The following is a 23155-nucleotide window of genomic DNA, read 5'->3' on the forward strand; positions in this document are numbered from 1 at the left end:
CAAGTCAGCCTACATATGCCAGGGCACAGGGGAAAAAAAAGGAGAAAATACAGGCTTCCAAGATTGAGAGGTAATTTAACTAACCCCTGGGCAAAACAAGACTCTTTTTTACAGCCTCCCTGACAGGTGGTCATACATCCAGCTTCTCTTTGATGCAGAACTTACTGACACTTGAGGCAGCCCTTTCTACTTCCGGACAGCTCTTAATTGTTAGGAAATTTTCCCTGATATCTATCTTCCTGTAACTTCTGTCCATTCCTCTAAATTCAGCTCCCTCTAGCCAAGCAGAACAAGGCTAATCCCTCTTTCACATGACATCCCTTCAAATGTTTGAAGACAGCGATACAAGTAGAAATGGAGGACATGGGCTAGAACAAGTCAGATGCAGGAAAATGAACAGAGGCAGCCAAGGCTGAAGAGTCTCTAAGTGGGAAGAAATCTCCCAACCTGGCCACATTTGGAATCTGCATATACAATTCAATAAATCGAGGGATGAACGGGAGAGCAGAGTAGAGACAGTGTTCCTTGATCACTCCTCATGAATGGGCTAAGAGTATACTGAAAATGACTAAAGAGGAATCAGGAGATGATGGAGTTTTTTTTAAGTATGTTCCTTTAACCCCATATTCCCAGAGAACAGAGAGTTTGCTAGTTTCTCCTTCATTCCACCTGTCTTTCTTTAGTCTCCCATTGTTTTTAATCCATTCTGCCCATAATCCCTTCCCTGAGTCATAGAAGATCAAAGTTTAAGAGGATATGAGAGGATATATTGTACAATTCAGATTTGAGCAGGAATCCCTGCTATAAAATCCCTGGAAGTTTCACGTCGCTTCAATACCTCTAGTAAAGGGGAACTCATGATTTCCCATGGGAATTCATTGTACTCTTGAGGGAGCTAGGTAGCATTAAAAATAGAACGCTGGATTTGGAGTCAGGAAAACCCAAATTCCAACCCTTTCCCAGATTCATACTAGCTGTGTGATGCTGACCAAGCCACTTAACTTCTCTGTCTTAGTTTTTTTAACTAATCGATAAACATTTGTTAAGTCCCTACTATGTGCCAGGGCAGCTAGGTGGCACAGTAGATAGAATGCAGTCTAGGAATCAGGATGACTCATCTTCCTGAATTCAAATCTAACCTCAGACACTAGCTGTGTGACTCAGGCCAAGTCATGTAATGCTGTTTGCCTCAGTTTCCTCCTCTGTAAAATGAGCTGGAGAAGGAAATGGCAAATTTCACCAGTACCTCTGCCAAGAAAACCTCAAACGGGGCCATGATGACTTGGACATGACTAAAATGACTGAACACCAACAATTATGTGTCAGGCACTGTGCTAAGTTCTAGGGATACAAAAAAAGGCAAAAGACCCTCAAGAAGATTACAATTTAATGGGGGAGACATCATGCAAACAAAAATATAAAATATATAGGATAAGCAGGAAATAATTAAAAAGATGGAAGGCAGTAAGGAGGTTAGACTCGATGGTTTCTAAGGCCTCTGTTGTCTCTAAACATATGATTCTATGAGCCCCATTTTTTTCAGAAGTCTTATTATGTCAAACCAAATCTGCAACTTCCACTTTTCTCTCCAGTTCTGCCCTCTTGGGTGAGTACAACTGATATAATCCTCTTCCATGCAACAAACCTTTTAAATACTTAGCTATCATGTTCACACCCATGTCTTGTCTTCTCCAGACTAAACATCCCTAGTTCTTTCAAATGAATAGCTGGTCACCATCCTCTGGAAAGATGCCAAATTGTCACTTAATTTGTGACACTTAAATGAAATCTGATCAGGGCAGAAACCAATGGGACTATCACTCTGGACACTATTCTCTCTTAATTAAGCCAATGATTTTTGGTTGGCACCGTTGATGGCACTAACTAGTAGATGGCATCCCCTAACACCATTAGGTTTTTTTCCCCATAGAAGCTATTCTTGAGTAACCCCTCCCCCATCCTATACTTAGGAAGCTGATGCCTTGAACCCAAATGCAACATTTTACATTTATTCATATAAATTTCATCTTACCACATTTATCACACCATTCTGCCCAGTGCCCACCCTCCTACATCTAATTCTGATCATGGTGGAAACTTACACAGCATGCGGCTCTTTAAATCGTCCAACCTGTTGGATCTGGTACATGAGATCTCCACCATTCACATATTCCATCACAAAATATAGGCGATCCTGGAAAAATAACAGAAGAAACAGAAAAATTAGCGCTCTGGGGATCTTGGGCTTTGAGTGAGAAAAAAGGGAACCATTCAAACCTCTGTTTTCATTTTTCGTTTTATTGTTGTTTTTGCAAGGCAATCAGGGTTAAGTGACTTACCCAGGGTTACACAGTTAGTAACTGTCAAGCATCTGAGGCCAGATTTGAACTAAGGCCCTCCTGATACCCCACACAGCGCTCTATCCACTGCACCACCTGGGTGCTTCAAACCTCTGCTTTATGATAACCAAGAAATACTGTGGCTCTGGGCAGCTGGGTGGTGCAGTGGGTGGAGCACTGTGCCTGCATTCAGGAAGACTCTTCTTTCTGAGTTCAAGTCCAGTCTCAGGCATTCACTAGGCTGCATAACCCCTGGGCATGTTGCTGAAGCTCAGTTTCCTCATCGGTAAAAATGAGCTGGAGAAGGAAATGGCAAATCATGCCAGCGTCTTCTCAAAACCCCACAGCCTCCAAACGGAGTCGCGAAGAGTCAGACACAGCTGGAACAACACAACAACGATGGTACCGCGGCTCTCTGTGGCCTAGCGTATTAAATAGGAATAATCGAAGAGAAATCCCATCAAAGGTAGAGCCTGGGGTGAGACTTTAACATCCCTGAAGATTCCAAGAAGCAAAGGAAGGAAGGAAGGAAGGAAGGAATGCATTGTAGACTTGGTAGCCAGGCTGTACAAACGCAGGGAGGCAGGAGATGTTACACTGAATCTGGCCAAGAGCTAGTGGTTTAGTATGGATAGAACACAGCATGTCTAAAGGGGATCCCTGGAAAATACTGCTGGCGAGGTAGGCTAGGCTGGCTCCATGTTCTTAAGGCCTTTAAGTACCAAGCTGAGGAATTTGTATCTTATTGTAGAGACAGTGGCAGCTGCTGAAAGTTCTTGAGCAGATACACGGTCTCTTTACAAAGGTTATTTTAAGAGGAGCCTGGAAGATGGGTTAGAGAGGAGAGAAACTGTCTAGAGAGAAGCTAGTTAGACTGCTACAATAATTCATGTGAGGAGCGATGAGCATCTACACTAGGCCAGTCACCATGACAGGGGAGAGAAGACAGATGCAGGGGGCATCTTCTCTAGCCCTTAATTCACCCACAGTTCCTTAACTATGACCTCTAAATTTCCAGCACCTCCCAGAATCTACTTCTTGTTCCTGATTCTAGGATTTTGCCCAGTTGTATTTCTCAAATGGGAAATGCTACAAGGAAAGTACACTTTTGAGTTTTCTAGTCCCCAAAAAGCCTATTTGGGAAGTAGCCAGGACATGGGACATGGTAGGAAGAAGCTTGCCCAGAAAAAAAAGTACCTTGGACAGTTTAATGTCATTTGGGCAACACAATTTTCAAAACCAGAAAAAAAACTACAACTGAGAAAACTACTAAGCCCAATCTAAGGGGCCAATGGCAAAAATAACGTACAATCAGGAAGGGTTTTGAATTTCTCGAGAGCTTTCGACAATGCCAGTGTAAGGGCAAGTGTTACAACGGCCATTTTATAGATGGGAAAATGGAAGCTCAGAAGAGGAGCAACTTGCCTCTGGTATAGAATCATGGTTACTAAGTTTTGGAGTCAAGACTTGAACCCAGAACTCCTGATTCCCCATCCAACATTCTTTCCATATTCTGCTATCTCTCAGGCCTGATGAACTAAGGTGAGCTTAAGAGAGTCAAGGAGACCCCTTGTCACTAGGCACCCTAGACTGGATATGGGCATTAGAATCTGGGTTTCCAGCTCCAAAGGAGGTACATTTAAAGAAAAATGAACTGAAACCGCCTAAATAGAATTAGCATCTGTCCAGCCTCAAAACCTTGGATGAAGTCCAAAGACTTCCACTCCAAAAACTTGGGTTTCCTTAATGAATTTTTCTCAGGTCATTAGCCATGATAATACAGTGCTCATTAGAGGCTCTTACTAATGCATACCCACTCCTTTGTGCCTCCTTTAATGGACGACTCATGCTGTCTGGGTCAGTTAATGCATGGCCATCCTGGACCTGTAGAAGGTCCCATGTGAATGCATGTTCAGATTTATCTGGGGGTTGGGAAGGTTTGCAGAGGCTTGTGAATTTGAGTTCTATTCCATAATAGAATCAGTTCACATCCCTATTACTATTCAGAACACCACCAGCCCTCTAGGCTCAGAAACTTAGATTCATCCTTGGCTGTTTCCATCTCCCTTGCCCAGCTACAAGTCACCAAGTACTGCTGATTTTACCTCTGCAGTATCTCATACAATGACCCTTCCTTTCTATTCCACTATCACCACCTTCATTCAGGCCTTCATCAGCTCATACTTGGGCTGCTTCAATAGTCTCCTCGCTTCCACTCTTCTCTATCTCCAATTCATCCTGCAAACAGACTGATTTTCCGAGAAGTATAACTCTGATTGTTCCATTCCCTTGCTAAAAGACTCCTGTCATCTACTGCCCAGAGTTATACCTCCTTAGTCTGGCATTTCAAGCTCTCCATAATTTTTCCCCAAATTCTATTTCTGATCTTACCTCTTACTACTCCCCTTCCCCGGACTCTAGTGAAAACAGCCTTGCATACTGTTCTCTGGGCATAACCTCATACTTTTCCACATTTATGCTTTCCATTACTTCTGTCTGGATTACCTACAGCCCCATCCACCATTTTCTTCATCAGTGATGCATGATTTCAACTGTGTCTGGCGAATGACACAGACAGCAAGCCTCTCTATGGTTTAGTATATAATCTTTGAAAGTTTCTGGGATGGAAAAAGTCAACCTTCTGCAGCTAGTATGATCATGGAGCTCCTTGAACTTGGCTAGGCTTGTCCTCAGACTACAGATACACCATCCATCACCTCTAAATGTTGTGCTTTGGACATCATTCTGTCCATTTATCCATCCACCCATTCATTTGAAATGCCACTTCCTCTAGGATTCTTTCCCTCATTTCTACCCTCATCCACAACAAATAATGTTTCAATCAAATTCAACTCATATTTGCTACCAACAATAAGCAAAGGGCTCTGCTGCATGAGAGAGACACAGCTTTGTCAAGTCCCTTCCCTCAAAGAGCTTACATTCTGTGAGGGAAATGACAGCAACATGATATACATGTCCACAAAGAATCTATGATTCCACCACTCCTGGGAGCTCCTGGTATAGATTTCCTTCCACTAAAGTAATACATCAGTATCAGTCTATGATTTAATAGAGAAATCCTAGAGAGAGACCTGAGGTCCAGAGGGGCCAAGTGAGCTGTCCAGGGTGAAAAAACCAATCAGATATCTGGACCCAGGCCTTTCTCACTCCAAGCCCGCACTCTATGCAGCACGACATGCTACCTCTGTAATAGTAATGATGATAACAATTAAGAACCACATTTATGTAATGCTTTGAGGTTTGCAAAGTAATTTCAAACACTGTAATATAGGAGGAATAAGCAATATTATCTCTCTTTTGTAGATAAAGATACTGAGGCCCTAAGAGGATAAGTGACTTGTTCACCCCAGGCAAGTATGCTGTGAGGTAATTTGAGGGGACAGAGAGGGAGAGAGACAGAGAGACAAAAACAGAGATGGGGGAGAGATAGAGACAGAGAGATAGAAGGTGGGGAGAGACAGAGAGAAAAGGGGACAGAGACAAAGAGAGAGAGAGAGAAAAGGGGAGAGAGAGAAAGAAGGGGAGGGAAAGAGAGGGAAGAAGGGAGGGAGGGAAAGAGGGAGAAAAGAAGAGGGAGAAAGGAAGAAGGAGAGGGAGAGAGGAGAGAGGAAAGGAGAGAGGAGAGAGAGGGAGGGAGAGAGGGAGAGGGAGAAGGAGACCTTGCGCTTAGGGAAAGCTTCACGAGGGAGTTGGAATCTGAGCTGAGTACTGAAGGAAGATAAATAATTTGAAAAGCAGAGATGAGGAGAGATATGCATTATGGGGATGGATCATAGGAACATGGATCTACAGCTAAAAGGGCCGTTGGAGGAAATCTCTTGCAATCCCTTCATTTCATATATGAAGAAGCTGAGGCTGAGGAAAGTTAAGTGACTTCCCCAAGGTCACACAGATGGTACTCATCAAAGGTCAGGTTGAGCCCAGGTCATCTGGTTCCAGAGCTCATGCTCATTCTACCATGCTGTACTTTTACTAGCTCTGGCTTGAGCAAATCCAGAAGTAAAAAATCGAATGTTGAGTTCTGTGAAAAGCTAGCACTTCACTTTGTTTGGAACATAAAGAGTATAGGAAGGGATATTATGGGAAGGAAGACAGGGCAGTTGGATAGGAACCAAATTGTAGAGAGGCTTAGAGGCAAGGCATTGGCTTTTATCCCAGAGGCAGGAGGGAGCCACAGACAGCTTTTGAGTAGAAGTGTGACCAAGTCACATCTAAGCCTTAATAAAATTATTTTGGCTGCTTTGTGGAAGATGAATTGGAGAGTGGAAAAAACTGGAGCCAAAGAGACCAATTAGGAGGTTATTATAATAGTCCAGGCAAAAAAAAAGGAGAACTTAAATCAGAGTAATGGCTACCTGAGTGGAGAGAAAGGCACCTATGGAAGAAATGTTGTGTAAATAGAATTGACAAGCTTTGACAACTAATTACAAGAGGGAGGGGACAAAGGAAGAGCCAAGAATGGCTCAGAAGATAAGACCCTGGGCGTTCTGGAAGAATGATGCTGTATCTGCCTGTAAATAGGGAAGTTTGGAGGAAATGGTTTTGGTTTGTTTGTTTTGGTGGGCAGGGTGAAGATAACAAGTTAGGATTTGGGCATCTTGAGTTGGGGATGTCAACAGAGCACCCAGGTAGAGGTGTCATTCAGGAAATTAGAGCTAAGGGACTGAGGTTCAGGAAAAAAAGGTAGGGCTGAATAAATATATCTTATTGTCACCTGTGCAAAGATGGTATTTGAACTCAAAGTAGAAATGATATTACCAAGCGAACAAAGGGTAGAGAAAAATGAGAGATGGAGCCAACAAGAAACCTCAGGAGACATCCACGACTGGGGTTCAACAGATTGTTGATGTTCACCTTCATTTGCAAAGAGGATCAATGATATCATGGGGTGATGTCTTGATTTATGCGTGAAAGGGATTTAAGTTAGGCAGAATTGCCCCACTCTCTCTTCCAGAGTCATCAAAGTCCCGTGGCAAGACAAAAGTCAAGATCAGTGACGATGGCCCAGGGTACAATGGATGACCTTGGCATCTTTGAATTCTGACCAAGTTCGAAGTGCTCCATAGCACCTGCTTCAGCCACCTTCATGGCCTTTGAAACAAATTGTTTTCATCTGCCCATTCCACCGGGGGAAGTCTTCACATGCTGGGGGTAGACATCCCCTAACTCACTGATGGGTTGGAGGCCCATCAGTTACTCTCCACCTGGTTTAGCTGCTTCTGCTGAGATGGTTTTTACCAGTGTGTGGCCACTGCACCCACTGCAGCTTCTTGGAGCCACAGGAGCTGGTTCTATGGATGACGACTCAGCAAGGAAGACTGGCAAGGAAGAGCTTGACAGGTAGGAAAGAACACATAGCAGTAGAGGTCAAGGGAGCAGAAAACATCTGAGGAAAGAGGATATTTCAAAAGCTGCAGAGTTCTCGGAGGGGCGGGAATGGAGAAGAGGCCATCATTGGTTCTAGGGAAGCTGTTTTAGTAGAGTGGTAGAGTGAGAAGCCAGACTGCAATGGGATGAAAAATGAGTGGGTGAAATGAGTGGGCAGTGGAGATACGGAGGCAGAGTATTAATGTCTCCTCCTACTCTCTCCATCCTCCACCCCAGAGCTTGTGGTAAAGGTATAAAATAATATCTCAGACCTCAGGTAGCATTTTGTTCGTACCTCTCTTACCTACTTGTATAGTACCTTGTATTATTTTTATCTCTCTGTAAAATATCCCTCTACTTGAACATAAGCTCCAAGAGGGCAGGTAAAGGAGTATTTTCTAAAAATTGATATATTTCCCAGCATCTACTACAGTACTCTACACACGGTCACTGCTTAACAAATGTTTCTTGAATGGTAACTCATTCAAATGTCCATTCCATTCAATAAAGCAGATATTTATTAAGTGCTTATTATGGGAAGGGCACTGTGATTTGGGCTATGAATACAAAACTAGGTATATCACAGACTTAGCTCTCAAGTAGCTTACAATCTAATAGGGGAATGATATTTCCTCAAATAACCAAGATAAGAATGTGAGATGAGGGCAAAGTAGAAGCCCAGGCAAAGAGCCATGAAAAAAAATTAGGGAAAGAAACCACTTTCACCTTTGAGGTCTGCCTTGGAATTAGATTAACCTTTCTAGAAGAGGTAACACTCAAGTCAGGCCTTGAAGGGAGGGACTTTAGCAGATGGAGGTGGAGGCTGAAAGAAGTCTATTCCAAGCATAAACAAAAGCATCAAGATAGAAAAGAGTAGGACGAGAACTGGGGGATAGAAAGTAGAGTTGTTTGGCTAGGACATAGAATATGTGAAGAGGAGTATATGAGATAAAGGAGGAAAGGTGGGCTGGAGTTTGATTTTGGAGGCCTTGAATGCCAGGCAGGAATAGGAGCAAATATTTTATTCATTAGGCAGTGCAAAGTTAAGGAAAGTTTTGAGGTGAATCCAGTAACGTGGCAGACACATTCATTACTCAAAGGTTCTTAATTTGGGGCACACATAACCCCAGGGGGTATGGAGAATATTATTCATTTGAGAATAATGGTGAATATGTGGAGAATAACATTTATTTGAATGTGTTCTGATAGATATTTAGTAAATTTATCATGCTAAAAATGCTATGTGCTGAATAGTTTTCTTTATGAAAAATTCATCTTTGTTTCTTATGTACATATGCATAGTAGAATTTATTTCCTTTAATGTTAAATAGGAAGAAGACGAAGGTTTACTGAGAGCCAAGGGGTATCAGAACAGAGAAAGGGTAGAAACATCTGCCATAATCTAATAGAAACACTGAAATCACCGACCGAGAACACAAGTATCAAACTGGCACGGGACCAAGAAGGATTTGGGATGATGAGGGAACTCAAAGTCACATGATATAACAGTCAACTGAAGGAACTAGGACTATTTATTCTCAAGAATCAGGGTGGGGGAACATTCTAAGAATAAAATATGTTAGCGATATTATTCCATTTAAGATAATAATGCTGACCCGGTAAAAGTAGGTACTAGAGACATCAGTTGTGCCTGCTTTCCGAGCCTCATTTTTAGCTCGGGGGCCTAAAGCATCACAGAAGGGATTTGAGACTCTGGCTCCTCCAAAACTCTTTGTCCTGTGAGTTACCTCTCACACTATTCTTTTAAGGTTCATAAGATTTTTGCTTAAAGTTGGAAGGTGAAATTAACATACCATACAACTAACATGTTATAACAATGGCTTGAAATTAATTAGCTTAATAATAATATAGACAATTTTTATAGTATTTTAATATTCACAGTGATTTCCCCATTTTACAAATGGAGAAATTGAGTCTAGAGAAGTTAAGTGACTTGCCCACCATCACATAGCTAGTAAGTGTTAGAGGCAGGATTTGAACCCAGGTCTCCCCTGATGCTAGGTCCAACACTTTCCACTTTATACCATGTTGTAGGTCTTGAAATTAGCATAAGGGGAAAAAAGCAATTAGACATGTAAAACCTAGAGGAAGCAGAGCTAGAAAAGAGCTCTCGCGAAAAGGATGGAGGGGTTTTAGTGAGCTCAGAATGAGTTCCGAGTATGATGTAGCTTGCTAAAAGACCTAATGCAATTAGGCAACATGGCATTAACAAAAGTATAAAACCCTGCACAAGGAAAGTCGTAATCCTATTATAAACAGCCTTGATGAGGACACATTTGGAATTTGGTATTCACTTTTGTGGGGCATGCAGAAGACAGTGACCGGGATGGTGAGGTGAATAGGAATCTTGACATACAAAAATCACTTGAAGGTACCAAAGCATTTAGCTTGGAGAAGAGTCGATTTTGGCAGGGCAAGTTATAGGAAGAACTGTGTCTAACAGTTAATACTATAAAAATGGAATAGCCAGCTGTGGTAGGAAGGGAGTTCCCCATCATTGGAGATATTGATGTAGTAGCTGGGAGAAAGCTGGTGGGGTTGTTATACATAGGAGATTTGTGGTTCGGACTAGATGACCACTGAAGCCTTGTCCAACTTCAAGATTCTGATTGGCTGATTCTATGCCATTTTTCCAACTATACTCTTTTAATTATTTCATCTTTCCTAGCCCCAATGCAATCTGACACCTACTTCCTTTAACTTTAGGTTTATTGTGGAATTGTAGAAATAACTGCTAGCATTGCCCTTACTCCTAAGCCCTGAGTAGCTCAGACCCTGTAGGGCAGCCTGGTAGTAAGACCAACATGGCTGCTCATACCACTTGAATGACCTGGGAATCACTAACTATAATTCTTTCAGTGAGATGGAGGACCTCCAAGCTTTACCAGCTGCCCTGCCACTGTGTCCTAATGTTCTCCAGGCCTTACCATCTACCCTCTCATTGTGCCTTCCATACCCTTGGTAACTGCCATTCCACCTACTGATATGTCCTTAAGATCCCTGGGATTTGCCATTTGCCCAACTGAAGCATGCTTAGGATGTCAAGACCTTTCCATTCACCCATCCAGCAGCTCAACTTTCTTACGTGTGCCGTCTCCTCAAATTAGAATGGAGCTACTTGAGTGTACCACCATGTATCACCAGTACTTAGCATGTAAACACTTTTTCATTTGCCTATTCTTTCTTTCATTCAATAACACCACTTCACTGAACACGGTGATGCATGTTCCAGCTACCAAGGAAGCTAAGGCTAGTCGATATCTTGAGCTTAGTAGTTCTGAGCTGCAGCAGCCTATGCCAACTGAGTGTCGCACGAAGTCTGGCATTAATATGGCAAGCACACCCAGAACAGGGGGAGGGGTGTCTCCAGGTTGCTGAAGATGAACTCATCTGGGATAGAAACAGGGCAGGGTAAAGCTTCCATGCCAGTCAGTAGATGGATTAGATCTGTGTGTAGACCCTGCATTTCCAGTCTGGGCAAGATTGACTTAGTTTTTAAGAAATAAATAAATAGCACTATCTTCCTCTACCCACCCACCTGCCAGTTATCCAGCAGTCATTTCCTCACTTCTTTTCTCAATCTTCGTCCTGTTGGCTTTTCAAAATGATTCTAAGTTCCTCCCTTCATCCTTGATACTTTATGATCCTATCACCCTTCACTTCCATAACGGGGCCACCTACCAGTCTTTCTTGGTCTCTGCTGCTGCTTTCATCCCATAGTTTCCTTTTTGTCTCTCTTCATTGTCCTTTCCTTTAAATACGAGCAATGTCCATAGCTCAATCTTTGACCTTCTGTTCTTCTCCTTCCTTCTTCCTACTTCTAATGACACATCACAAATTTCATCGTTTTGCCTGCCAGATGTATTTAGAAGACCCTTAAACCTGAAATGGTAGTTTAACCCTTTCATTACCACTCCAGTGCGATGCTACATCTGAAACATATCGGGAAAAACTGAATATCTATTCCAATGAATCATCACCCTGAGCTCACTCCCCTTTTTCTATCAGTGGTACCCATTATTCTATCCAAAGGTAACCTCAGTTCTCCAACTGTCCTTTTTTGTTTCCTTTCTTCCATAGAAACTCAAAACCCAGCCCTTTAGCTGCTCCATGTGCCTGTGCCAATCTAGACTCTAAAGAATAGAATCACCTTCAAGCACTCTTTTGTTCTTGTCACTCCACTCTCATAAATCTGCTGAGGCTTCTATCATACCCAATGTGTCATCGTGGTCTTCAAGGCCTTCTACATCCACCTCTATTTCCGTCTCACTTTTCCCCATGGACTCTTAAATTTGATCTTACAAGCCTGTTTGATGACTTCCTTACCTGGCTTGCATTTCTGGATAGGCTACTCACCTTGTCTGGAATGTTGCCCTACATCCTCTCCACCAATTACATCTTACTCTGAATTTATTTCCTTCCCCAAACTCCACCTTATTCAAATAACTCTATTACTCTGCCCCTTTAGGGCCCACATAGCTTACACTTTATTAAATTGGACTTATTGTAGTTTTTAGTTATTGTTTTCATGTCTTATATTTGTAGCGTCTCCTCAATTTGATTATAAGCCCAAGGGTAGGAACAAAAAGAATGTTTCTTTTCTTATCCCCTTAAAATGATTAAGACAATGCTTCACATATTCATGCTCATTCATCCATCCATTGATCCATTTTAAAAATATGTACTGATCACCCATAACATATAAGGCACAGATGTGAGGGATACAGAGATGAGTGTGAGAGAGTCACTATCCTTAAGGAGCTTACATTCTAGTAGGGGAGATCAAAGCATACAAAAATAAATAAAATTACAAGGTGTGATGAATACCAAAGAAGACATATAAACAGTAGTTTTCCTCTATTACTTTGTTTTGAGAAGCTTTTTAGTCACAGAGGTAAAAGAGCACAAGATTGAGAGTTGAGTTCTTACCCTGACATTAACTGGTTGTGTAAACCTTGGGTAACTCGTTTTATCTTACTAAGCCTCCATTATCTCCTTTGGAAAATCAGATGAGTGAATCAGATGAAGCCCCATCTAGCCATAGCATTCCAAACTCTAATATATCCTCTTGACATCCCAAAGAGAGAGTGGAGGAGGCTAAATCTTCTGCCCCTATTTTCAGAATGCAGGTCACATAAGGATAAACGATTTGTCAAAAGGTCACAACGCAGCATACTAGAGGTAGAAGACTATAACCCTGGTCTCCTGACTCCTGGCCCAGAATTCTTTGGGTATTTGGTAGAAAACAAGACTAAAAATACCACTTGTCTTCGCCTCACTTTGAAAAACTAAAACACTTGCTTTTAAAAATTATTTTTAAAATGAGCAGATGGCACCTGCCACAAGAAGAGAAGAAAGTAAATGAGTGCTGCTGATAGGAGATTTCACTTGGGTATTCTGAAAACCTCAACCCAACCCACTATGCAGATACCCATGAATCAGGATGTTCTAGGGGCATTTTTCATTTCTGAATAAGAATTCTAATGAAGCTCATGTTCCATGCTTGGTTGGTCAACAAGCGCTTATTAAGCACTCGCTAACTTTATTAAGCACTTACTACTCTGTGCCAGTCACAGCAGTAAGGGCAAAGGATAAAAAAATGTATTCCTGGCCTTTGAGTGTGAAAATGTGAAAATCAATAGTATCTATATGGTCCTATAGCATGTAGATGCATTATATTTAATAAACAAATACTAATTAAGCACCTACTATGCACTGGGCACCATCCTAGATTCCAAAGATACAAAGACAAAAGCAAAACTCCCTTCCTTCAAACAGCTTACATTCTAAGGAAAGGATCGACATGCATATACATAGGTAAATAAAAAACCCACAGGGAAGACATAGAAGATGGTCTGAGGAAAGGTGGAAGGAGAGACTGAAGGGACAAATTATTAGCATCTGGGGGGAGGGGAAAGTACTCCAGCAGGAAGCAGTGTTTGAGCTGAGTCATGACAGAAACTATAGATTTCAAGGAAGTGAAAATGCATTCTAGATACAGGGGACAGTCAGCACAAAGACACAAAGACAGGAGATAGGCTGTCACGAGAAACAGCGAGGAGAATTTGGCTGAACTGCAGAGTGGGTGAAATTGGGTAATGTGCAAGAAGGCTGGAAAGTTTGGGTTTTGGCGAGCTTTGAATGCCAAACATAGGAGTTTCTCCTTAGAGGTAACAGGAAGCTACTGGAGCTTATGAGTTAGGAGGGGAGGGATAGAAATGACATAGTCAGATCTATGCTTTGGGAAAATCACTGGCAGCTCTTTAGAGGATGGGTTAAAGTACAAAGAGATATGAAGTAGGCAGACCAATTAGAAGACCATTTTAATGGTCTCAGCAAGAAGTAATAAGGATCTGGGGTCAGCTAGGTGGCACAGTGGATAGAGCACTGGTCCTGGAGTCAGGAGGACCTGAGTTCAAATCTGACCTCGGATGCTTGACACTCACTAGCTGTGACCCTGGGCAAGTCACTTAACCCCAACTGCCTCATCAAAAAAAAATGAAGGAGGAAGTAATGAGGACCTGAACTAGAGTGTGAATAGTGAGAAGGGAATAGAAGTCAGAGAGTTTGTTGGGGTAGATACAATGAGATTTGGCAACTAATTGGATATGGTGTGGGGTAGGGTAAGCAAGACTAAAGGGTCAAAGTAATACTGTTTGTGAACCTGGGAGACTGGAAGTCACATCAAGCCCATGAGCCTTTATTAAGAGCTTAGTATGTGCTGGGCAAAAACATGGTCCCTGTTCTCAAGGAGCTCACATTCTTATGGAGGAGACGACATGAAAACAACTACATACATACATCACACATGCATATACACACATATACATATGGTATAAACTGGAAGAAATCTTAGAGGGAAGCTTCTAGAAGTGGTAGGGCAGGGGTTGGAGGAGAGGAACAAAACCAGAAAAAAATGTTGGTATTCTAATAGAAAAAGGGAAATTTGAAAGACGGGAGAGATTTTAAAGAGAAATTATGAGTAATATTTTAGTTATGTTGAGTTTGAGATGCATGCGAGACATCTAGTTCAAATGTCCAATCTGAAGTTTGTGGTACAGTAATGGAAGTGGAGAAAGGGCTTGGAGCTGGATGTAAAAATCCAAGAGGCATCTGCATAGAGATGACAGTTAAACCCAGGGATGTGCTGAGAAATGTTTAACAACTGGCTCTCCAAAAATGAAATGGTGACACGTTTTTAAATTTAATCTGCATTATTAACAATTTTTTTAACAATTTCTTAAGTCTAAACAGTCAACAAAACATGATTAGTTGTATTTGTTGATTTCTGAGGTATAAATGCTCACATTGAAAACTGGACAACTGGCTCTCTCAAGTCCTTTCAAGCTGGTTCCAGCAGCACCCTGGTTAAACTCATGGGAGTTGATGAGGTCATCAAATGAAATGGTTTAGAGAAAAGAGAAGAGGATCCAGGGTAGAGCCTTCAGAAACACCCATAGATAGGTGTGACATGGATGATGATCAGACAAACAAAGATGGAGAAGGAATGCTCCTTTTCCTCCTCCTCCTTGTTTGTCCTTCGTTCTCAAAGAGGACCATGACATTGGGAAGGTTATGTCATGACTCGCAAATGAATTGGATTTAAGTGAGGCAAGGCTGTGCAAAGTCACCAGCCTCACTCTCTCCTCCTGAGCCTGAGCCTCCTGGACCCAATAGCAAGATATAGATCAGTATGGCTGGTGATGGCCTCAAATGCAGTGAGAGACATTGGCCTTTTAAAGTTAAGACTTTAGGAGAAAAATCAAGAGAGATAAGTGTCATGTCAGAAGAAGAGATTGGCCAACTGTGTCAAAGGCCACAGAGAGGTAAAGCAGGATGAGGATTGAGGAAATGCCATTAGATTTGGCAATTAAGGGATCACCAAGGATGCAGTGATCCAGAACCTTGGTGAGAGCAGTTTCAGTTAAGCACTGAGGTCAGAAGACAGTTGATATAGAGGGAAAATCATAACTTGTTAATAGAATCATCCATGTTCTAATCCTGGCTTTGCTACATATATACATATAACCCTAGGCAAGTCTCAACTTCTCTGGGCCTCTGCTCATCAGCAAAAAAAGAGGTTGAATCCAGTTCTAACATCCTATACAATCTTTGATTTCCAAAGTAATAAATTCCATTTCCACTTTATGTTATGGTTTAAGCATTTCAGTTTATACCCTCCTATGAAGTTTTAAAATTAAATGTTTTTTGAAAATTTAATACTGAATATCAATACAACTACTAAAACTTTTTTAGTAACCATTTAAGTCAAATTAATCAGCTTCAGTGGCCAGAATTAGCTTAGATTTTTTTTACCTTTTCTTCAAAAGGTATAAAACCATTGGGCATCAATTCGTCAATATCATTTAGTCTGACTTTTATATATGGCTTTCCTAACTATCTCAGCTTAAATTCCTGGACCTAAGTTTCTTTCTCAATTAAAGTAGAAATATCACATAATATCTTTTCAACAAAACTATAAGCTCATTGGAGACAAGTTTGATATTTTTTTTACTACTTTTGCCCCATCAACATCTAGTGTAGGGAAATGTTGGTCAGTAGATATTTAATAAATGCTGTCAAATGACTAAAATACTATATCGCATTTATGTAATGCTCTATAATTACGATGCTCTTTCTGCTCCTCACAACAAGCCAGTGAGATAGGTGAGGAGGAGTAGGTATTATTATCTATTTTACAGATAAAGCTGTTTATTGATTATCCATTTCATAGATAAAGAAACTTAATCAGAGAAGGGTTAATATAAGACTCAGAATAGTCTAGTTCAAGAGACCTTTCATTAGAATTTTTATTCTGGATCTGGTTCTGACCCACAAGGTGAATCTAGCTGCAGAAGTAGAATTGATGGGAAGTTGGGGAAGAAGTGGCCATTTCATTTGGGGAAAGTGGGTTTCTAAGAAAGGATCTTTTAGGTAGAATATTTAGGACCCCACAGCCTAATATTCTACAGGGAATCCTAAGAAGTAGCCAGGTGTCGTAGTGGATAAGAGCACATGGCCTACAGTCAGGAGGACCTGAATTCAAACAGAGCCTCTGACATACTAGTTGCATGACCCTAGGCAAGTCACTTAACCTCTGTTTGCCTCAGTTTCTTCGGCTTTAAAACCCTGCTCACAGGGTTGTTGTGAGGATAAAGTGGAATAACATTTGTAAAGCACTTTGCAAACCTTAAAACACTATGTGAACGATGGCTGTTATTATTATTAGGTTGGAAAAGAATGAGACTATTATGAAGGAAATTTTGAGAAAAGAAACACACATGATTCCAATAACAAAATAAAAGATGCAATAATAAACATACAATATCTAGAATCAGGTGGGAAAGAGTCTTACAATACCTTTCCATGGTAAAGTATACTGTCAGCATATCACAGAATGTATGCCACCCAAACCACATCTGCAATGACCGTATGTGGTTCTGCAAGGTCCTTTGGAGGATCAAAAGAGACAATTATTTGTGAAGGGTTTTGCAGACATTGAAGCACCCGACAAATGCTACCTATTATTCTCAGTGCCATAGTTTCCCAAGTTTATTGACAAACTGGAGTGCACACAAAGAAAGGTGGCCTTGAAGTTTAGAAGACCCAAGATTGTGCCACATCAAGATCGTTTGAAGAAACTAAGAATGTTTAGCCTGAAGAAAACAATCACCCCCAACCTCAGGCCCCTCATGTAGAGCGTGGCTGTTGGGTTCAAGTATTGGAAGGGCTGATAAGACCTGTTTTCCTGGGTCCCAAAAATCAGAACTAGGAACAAGAAGTAGAAGTCACTTAATGGCAGATTTTGGCTTGATGTAAGGCTCACAATTAGCGAGGTCTAGGTATTTAATTGGAGGCTGGATGGCCACTTATTGGAGTCATTGTCTAGATGGCTTCTATTCGACCCAAGGTCAATAGCTGTGTCACCTTCCAGCTCTGAGGGTCTAGAAGGCAGAGGCTTTTGTTCAGTTACAGAGTACATATTTTTCAGGTATAAGACCCCCAGCTCCATCTCCTATGTCTCCATTTTTTTACCTCTGGTTTTGTTATGGAGTATGTGCTTGACAGCGTATAAGCAGCATCTGATTCTCAGCATGATGTAATGGAAAGAATACTAGATTTGGAGTTAAAAGACCTAAGTTTGAATACCTAATAACTGAAGAGCTATGTGACCCTAGGCTAGTCACTTTATCTCTATGAACTTCATTTTTCTCATGATTAAAATGGGGATAAAAATACTTGCCATGCCAACTTATCATAAGATTATGGATTTAGAGCTGGAAGAAAACTTAGAAGCTGAGTCCAACCTCTTCATTTTACATATGAGGAAACTGAGGCAAAGAGAATTGAGGTGACTTGCCTAAAGTCATATAATTATTAAGTGAATGATACAGAATTCGAACACAAATCTTTCTGATTCCAAGACCAGTGCCATAACCACTCTACCATCCTGCCTCTCTATTCATAAGGCTGCTGTGAGGATCAAGAGACATGATGTTCAGAGTTTCTTGAAAACCTCAAAATATCAGACAAATTATTAAATTTAGTTAGAAGATATGGGTTCAAGTGTTGGTTCTGCCTACAATATGCTGTGGGACATTGAGCCAGCCAAGTCACTGCTCTGGACCTCAGAGGTTATTGGATTCTATAATCTCCAAAGTCCCTGACATTTTATACTTTGGGTTTTACCATCCCTTCCAATTCCAACTAACAATTATTTATGAAACACCAACTATTGGAAAGGTACTGTGCTCCAGGAAAGGTCTGACAAATGAAAAAAAATACAATGTGGAAGGTAGTAAACTGTTAAGCATGCTATCTTGGAGCCAGGAAAATCTGAGTTCAAATCCAGAGATTCAGGTAATTAATAGATTTGTGACTCTGGGCAATTCACTTAACCTCTCTCAGTCTCAGTTTCCTCATCTGTTAAAAAAACCAAACAGTACCTATCTCACAGGATTGTTCTGAGGTTGAAATCAGACAATATTTGTAAAGTGCTTTTCAAACTTTAAGGCAGCACATAAATGCTGGCTGCTATGATGATGATGATCCCCCAAAACAAATCAATATGAGATGGGGTAGAATCTGGAAGGCCAAAGCAAAGATCCAGAGAAAATATCGTAAGAAAATTTGAGGCCAGAAAGATCACTCCAAGCTCTCATATACGATTCTCTTTGATTTGCCGAAGGTCACCCAGTGAGGTAGTTAAAGAGATAAATGAAAAGCCAGGCTTCCTGCTCTGAAATCCAGAGCCACACAGTACAATCTGCTGTCTCTTTTAGTCAGGCAGGAATGAGAGAAAGCGGCCCTTACCAAGAGGGTGGATCAGAAAAATTGGGGAAGGAAATGATATCTCTCAGTGATTCCAAAATAACTAAAAATCTAATTCCAGGGAGGAAAAAAAGCCCTGTTCACTTATGTTCATTAAAATACACAGAGAAATAGGATGTTATAATGAAAAGAGGGCAGGACTGGGAGACAGAAGACCCATGTATGTTTGGGGGCTAGCTCTGCCTCACTATGTGACCTTGGATAATGACAATGATAACAATATAGTATTTATATAGCTATGTGGGTTTACAAACCACCTTGCAAACATTATCTTACTATTCTCACAACAACCCTGGCAGGTAGGTGATGTTAATATCCCATCTTATAGATAAAGAAACTGAGGCAGGGAGCGATTAAGTGATTTGTCAAGGGTCACCCAGCTATTAAGTGTCTGAGGCTAAATTTGAAATCAAGTCTTCCTGAACCCAGGTCCAGTGTTCTCTCTACTTAGCCATGGGACAATAACATTTGCAGGACAATGCTGTGTGAAAGCATATTAAAAACCTCCTTTTTAGTTAAATCAAAAATATTAAGGAATAATATTTCCCCTAAAGCCCTTTCCAGATTCTTAGGAAAAGTCCTTTAGAAAGGTAGATGATAGGTCAGGCCAAAAGGCAAAAATCCCCTCCACTGGGTGAATGAATTAAAGGCAGAATATCTCTCATATGAAAGGTAGAGTACTGATGCAGTATCTCGTCTCTAGGTCACAGCATTGCTCTCCATGCCTCCACATGAAGTGGCCTGGCAGCATTAGCCATTGAGAAAGGATTAAGACATCTATTGTAGGGAGGAGATTCCTTTGCTTAACTCCTGGGGTAAGGGGTGTAGTTGAGGAGGATGGAGATAGTAACTTAGGTGCTCAATTTTGGAATGTCACCCAAGATGTTTTTAAGATATCTTTTCCCTATTTGAGATGTCTATAAAGGGTTACCTGAAATCTTGGTATAGACTCACATCAGGGGGCATGACATTATGCTAGTTCAGACATCTTTTTTCTCCAAGCTAGAAATGGCTTGGCTCTCAAATTGATGATAAATAAAATGAAATTGTTTCTGGCAGATTTGAACTTCAATCAAGCTGCCTCAGTATAGTTAGATGGCCCACTGGATAGAGTATGGAATAAGGGTATGGAGTCAGGGAGATCTGAGTTCAGATCTGGACTCAGGCACTTATTAGCTATGTGAGACTGGGCATGTCACTTAACCTCTTTTTGCCTCAGTTTCCTCAACTGTAAAATGGGGATCTTAGTAGCACCTATGTCACAAGGTTGTTGTGAAGGTCAACTAAGATAATATAATAAAGTACTTATCCCAATGTTGCCACATAGCAAAGGCTTGATAAATGCTTGTCCCCTTCTCTTCCCTTCAATTGCACAGAACCCTCTGTGTGTTTGTTATTGTTGGAAGGGAAAGTGCTTTGTAAGTTGTGGATTGTCATAGGCACACATTCACATCAGACACATACCGATGAGCTAACGTAAACTGATTTTCCGTATTTTTAGGTCATTGCACCCATTACTGAGTTGAATGCATTGCATCAAAAGATCTCTAAGATCACCACAAAAGTTAACCTCAAAGCAAAGGCCACAATCCTTTGGTCTATAACCAGGAAAACTCTCTGATCCTCAATTTCCTTGTCTGTACAATGAAAGGGTTGGACTAAGTGATTTCTAAAATTCTCTCCATAATTCTGTGTATTGCCACTTCTTTGAGTCTGTAAACAAAGAACTAGTATTTTTGTAGACTGATAAGAAATTTGGGACAGACCACTGCTGATTAGGAAACATGAGCGTAGCTGTTATTAAATTTTATATAAATGTATAGTTGGAAGGGATCTGAGAGGCTATTTACTTCAACCAAGACAAAAATCCCATCTATATCAGTCCTGATATTGATTATCCAGCCTCACTTGAGGGTTCTGGGTAACAAGGAGCTCACTACTGGCCTTGGCAGCCCATTCCACTATAATGTCTTCCTGATCATTAGAGAGTTTTTCCATATATCAAGCTGAATTCTGCTTCCATATAACTTTCACTCATTGACTTCATCTGGACCTGAGCAGAAGTCTAATCCTTCTTCCATATCACAGCTCTTAAAATATTTGGATATAGATACCATATATGGCCTCTACATGACCCCTCCTTCCCACGTCTTCTGTTCTCCAGTCTAAGTATTTCTGTTTAATAAGTCAGTCCTTGCTTGATATAGCTCTGGTCTCCTCACCTTTCTGGCTGCCCTCTCTGAGGGGTGATTCAACTTGCTGAAATGCTCCTAAAACATGGTACTCAGAATTTGTCACAATATCCCAGATGCGGTCTGACTAGCACCCTGGACAGCAACACTATCACCTCTTTTGTTGTGGACACCAATGCTTCAATTACACCCTTTTTAAACTGCATAGGGAAAGGGCCTTAAAGAGTCAATGTACTCTACATCTTAACCTAAAATGGCACATTCTCCTTTGGCTGCCATTTAATGCTGCTGCTCATGATCCACTCTCCCTAGGGAGGATCTGGTAGAGTGAGCACTGGCTGACCACAAATTCAATCTCCAGAGTGAGAAGAATGGACGATAATTCATCTGGAACAAAGTTCACACCAAAGCTACACTGGGAATACTGAGTCAGGCCATTAGAAGAAGTGCAAAGGGTAGGGGAAGTACGTGGATTACACTGTATAAACAGGACACAGATGAAAAGTGTCTCCATGCTTGGTCTACTTGGCGAACTGGGTCTCTGCCAGTACAAATAAGCTATATTGTTTTGCTGCACCCCAATTCTTGACTTTGTCCCTTAGCAGTGGTTTAGGCAAACCATTCTGTTTTCCTTGCAGTAAGAGACCTGGTACCCAAAGTCACTAGTTCTGCAGGTTATGATCTTTTTTCATTAAGAGATACAATGCAGTATAGAAAAAGATGATAAACAAAGCCCTGTGTGACCCTGTACATGTCACTTCAACTCTTTAGGGCTTTGTTTTCTCACTGGCAGAAAAAGACGGGCTTAGATTCAATGGTTTCTAAGGTCCATTCCAGCAACTAGCAGATTCCGGATAACAGATTAGAAGGGCTCCTAGAGGGAGGATGGAAGCCTGTGACACTGGAATCATCTCTAGAATCTTATTTCCCACATTAACAGCCCAGGAATGAATTAGGTAAGCAGCCTACACAGGAAAAGCCTGTCCAAAAAGACATTGCCTCTCACCAGCTCCCACAAATAGCACTAGTAATGATAATTCCTTCTCTTTAATGATTTCTGACTTTCCAAGCACCTTCACATCTAAGCCCTGTGGTGGAGGAAGAGTCGGTATTATTATCCCCACTTTACTAATGAGGAAACTAAGGAAACAGTTAAGTCACTAAGGTCTCAGCTTGTGAGGGAGAGGTCTGTGTATGTGAGGAGGCAGGCTGACTGGTATTTGCTTTTTCTCAGGGTCACCAGGTTCTCTTACGGTCCAGGACAAACTGTAGCCATGGATTAAGTAGGAGCCATCATCACTCCTCTCCTTAGGAGGCTTTAGCAACTCCCTACTGCCTGCAAGATCAAACACAAACTCTTCTCTTTTGGGGTCTAAATCCCTTCCCAATGCAGATCCAGACCTTTCATTGGTTATTTATTGGGTTCATATCTGGTTCATCTTTGTAAACATGAGATGGAATCTCAGAGCTGAAATGTTTCTGACAGTTGCTTAAAGTAGGGCAGGCAGCTTCAGCTGCTTGTCGGGGTATCCAACCTTCCTCTGCCCCCTCCCCAACCTCTGTACCTCGGGCTCAGTGCTGTTGCTGTTGCATGACATCAAGGTCCCTCCTATTCCTGACCCCCCAGGCATAAACTACCTCTAACTGGGAATGGGTAGAGTCAGCTAAAAAAAGTTAAGGTTCTATATTTCATGTATTCAAAAATGCAGACACGCTGGAAACTGCGTAACACCACTGTAGAGCACGCCCTCATCACCTCTCACCTGGAATATTAGAATAGCTTTTTAATTGGTCTCCAGGCTTTTAGTTTCTTCCCTTCTCTAACCCATTGTCCAGTACAGGCCTGATCATATCCATCCCCTGCTCAAGAAAGTTCCAGAATAA

At 41.3% G+C, this 23155-nt stretch overlaps 1 protein-coding gene across 1 annotated transcript in view; it reads right to left on the reverse strand.

Moving 5' to 3' along the window:
• PRKCB (protein kinase C beta) overlaps positions 1-23155 on the reverse strand; it is a 646949-nt gene that overhangs the window by 158900 nt on the left and 464894 nt on the right. The window contains 1 exon segment of the mRNA XM_036739147.1: positions 2103-2194. Coding sequence (XP_036595042.1) covers positions 2103-2194 — 92 coding nt within the window.

Source organism: Trichosurus vulpecula, chromosome 9 (assembly GCF_011100635.1).
Source record: "Trichosurus vulpecula isolate mTriVul1 chromosome 9, mTriVul1.pri, whole genome shotgun sequence".
Classification (NCBI taxonomy): Eukaryota; Metazoa; Chordata; class Mammalia; order Diprotodontia; family Phalangeridae; genus Trichosurus; species Trichosurus vulpecula.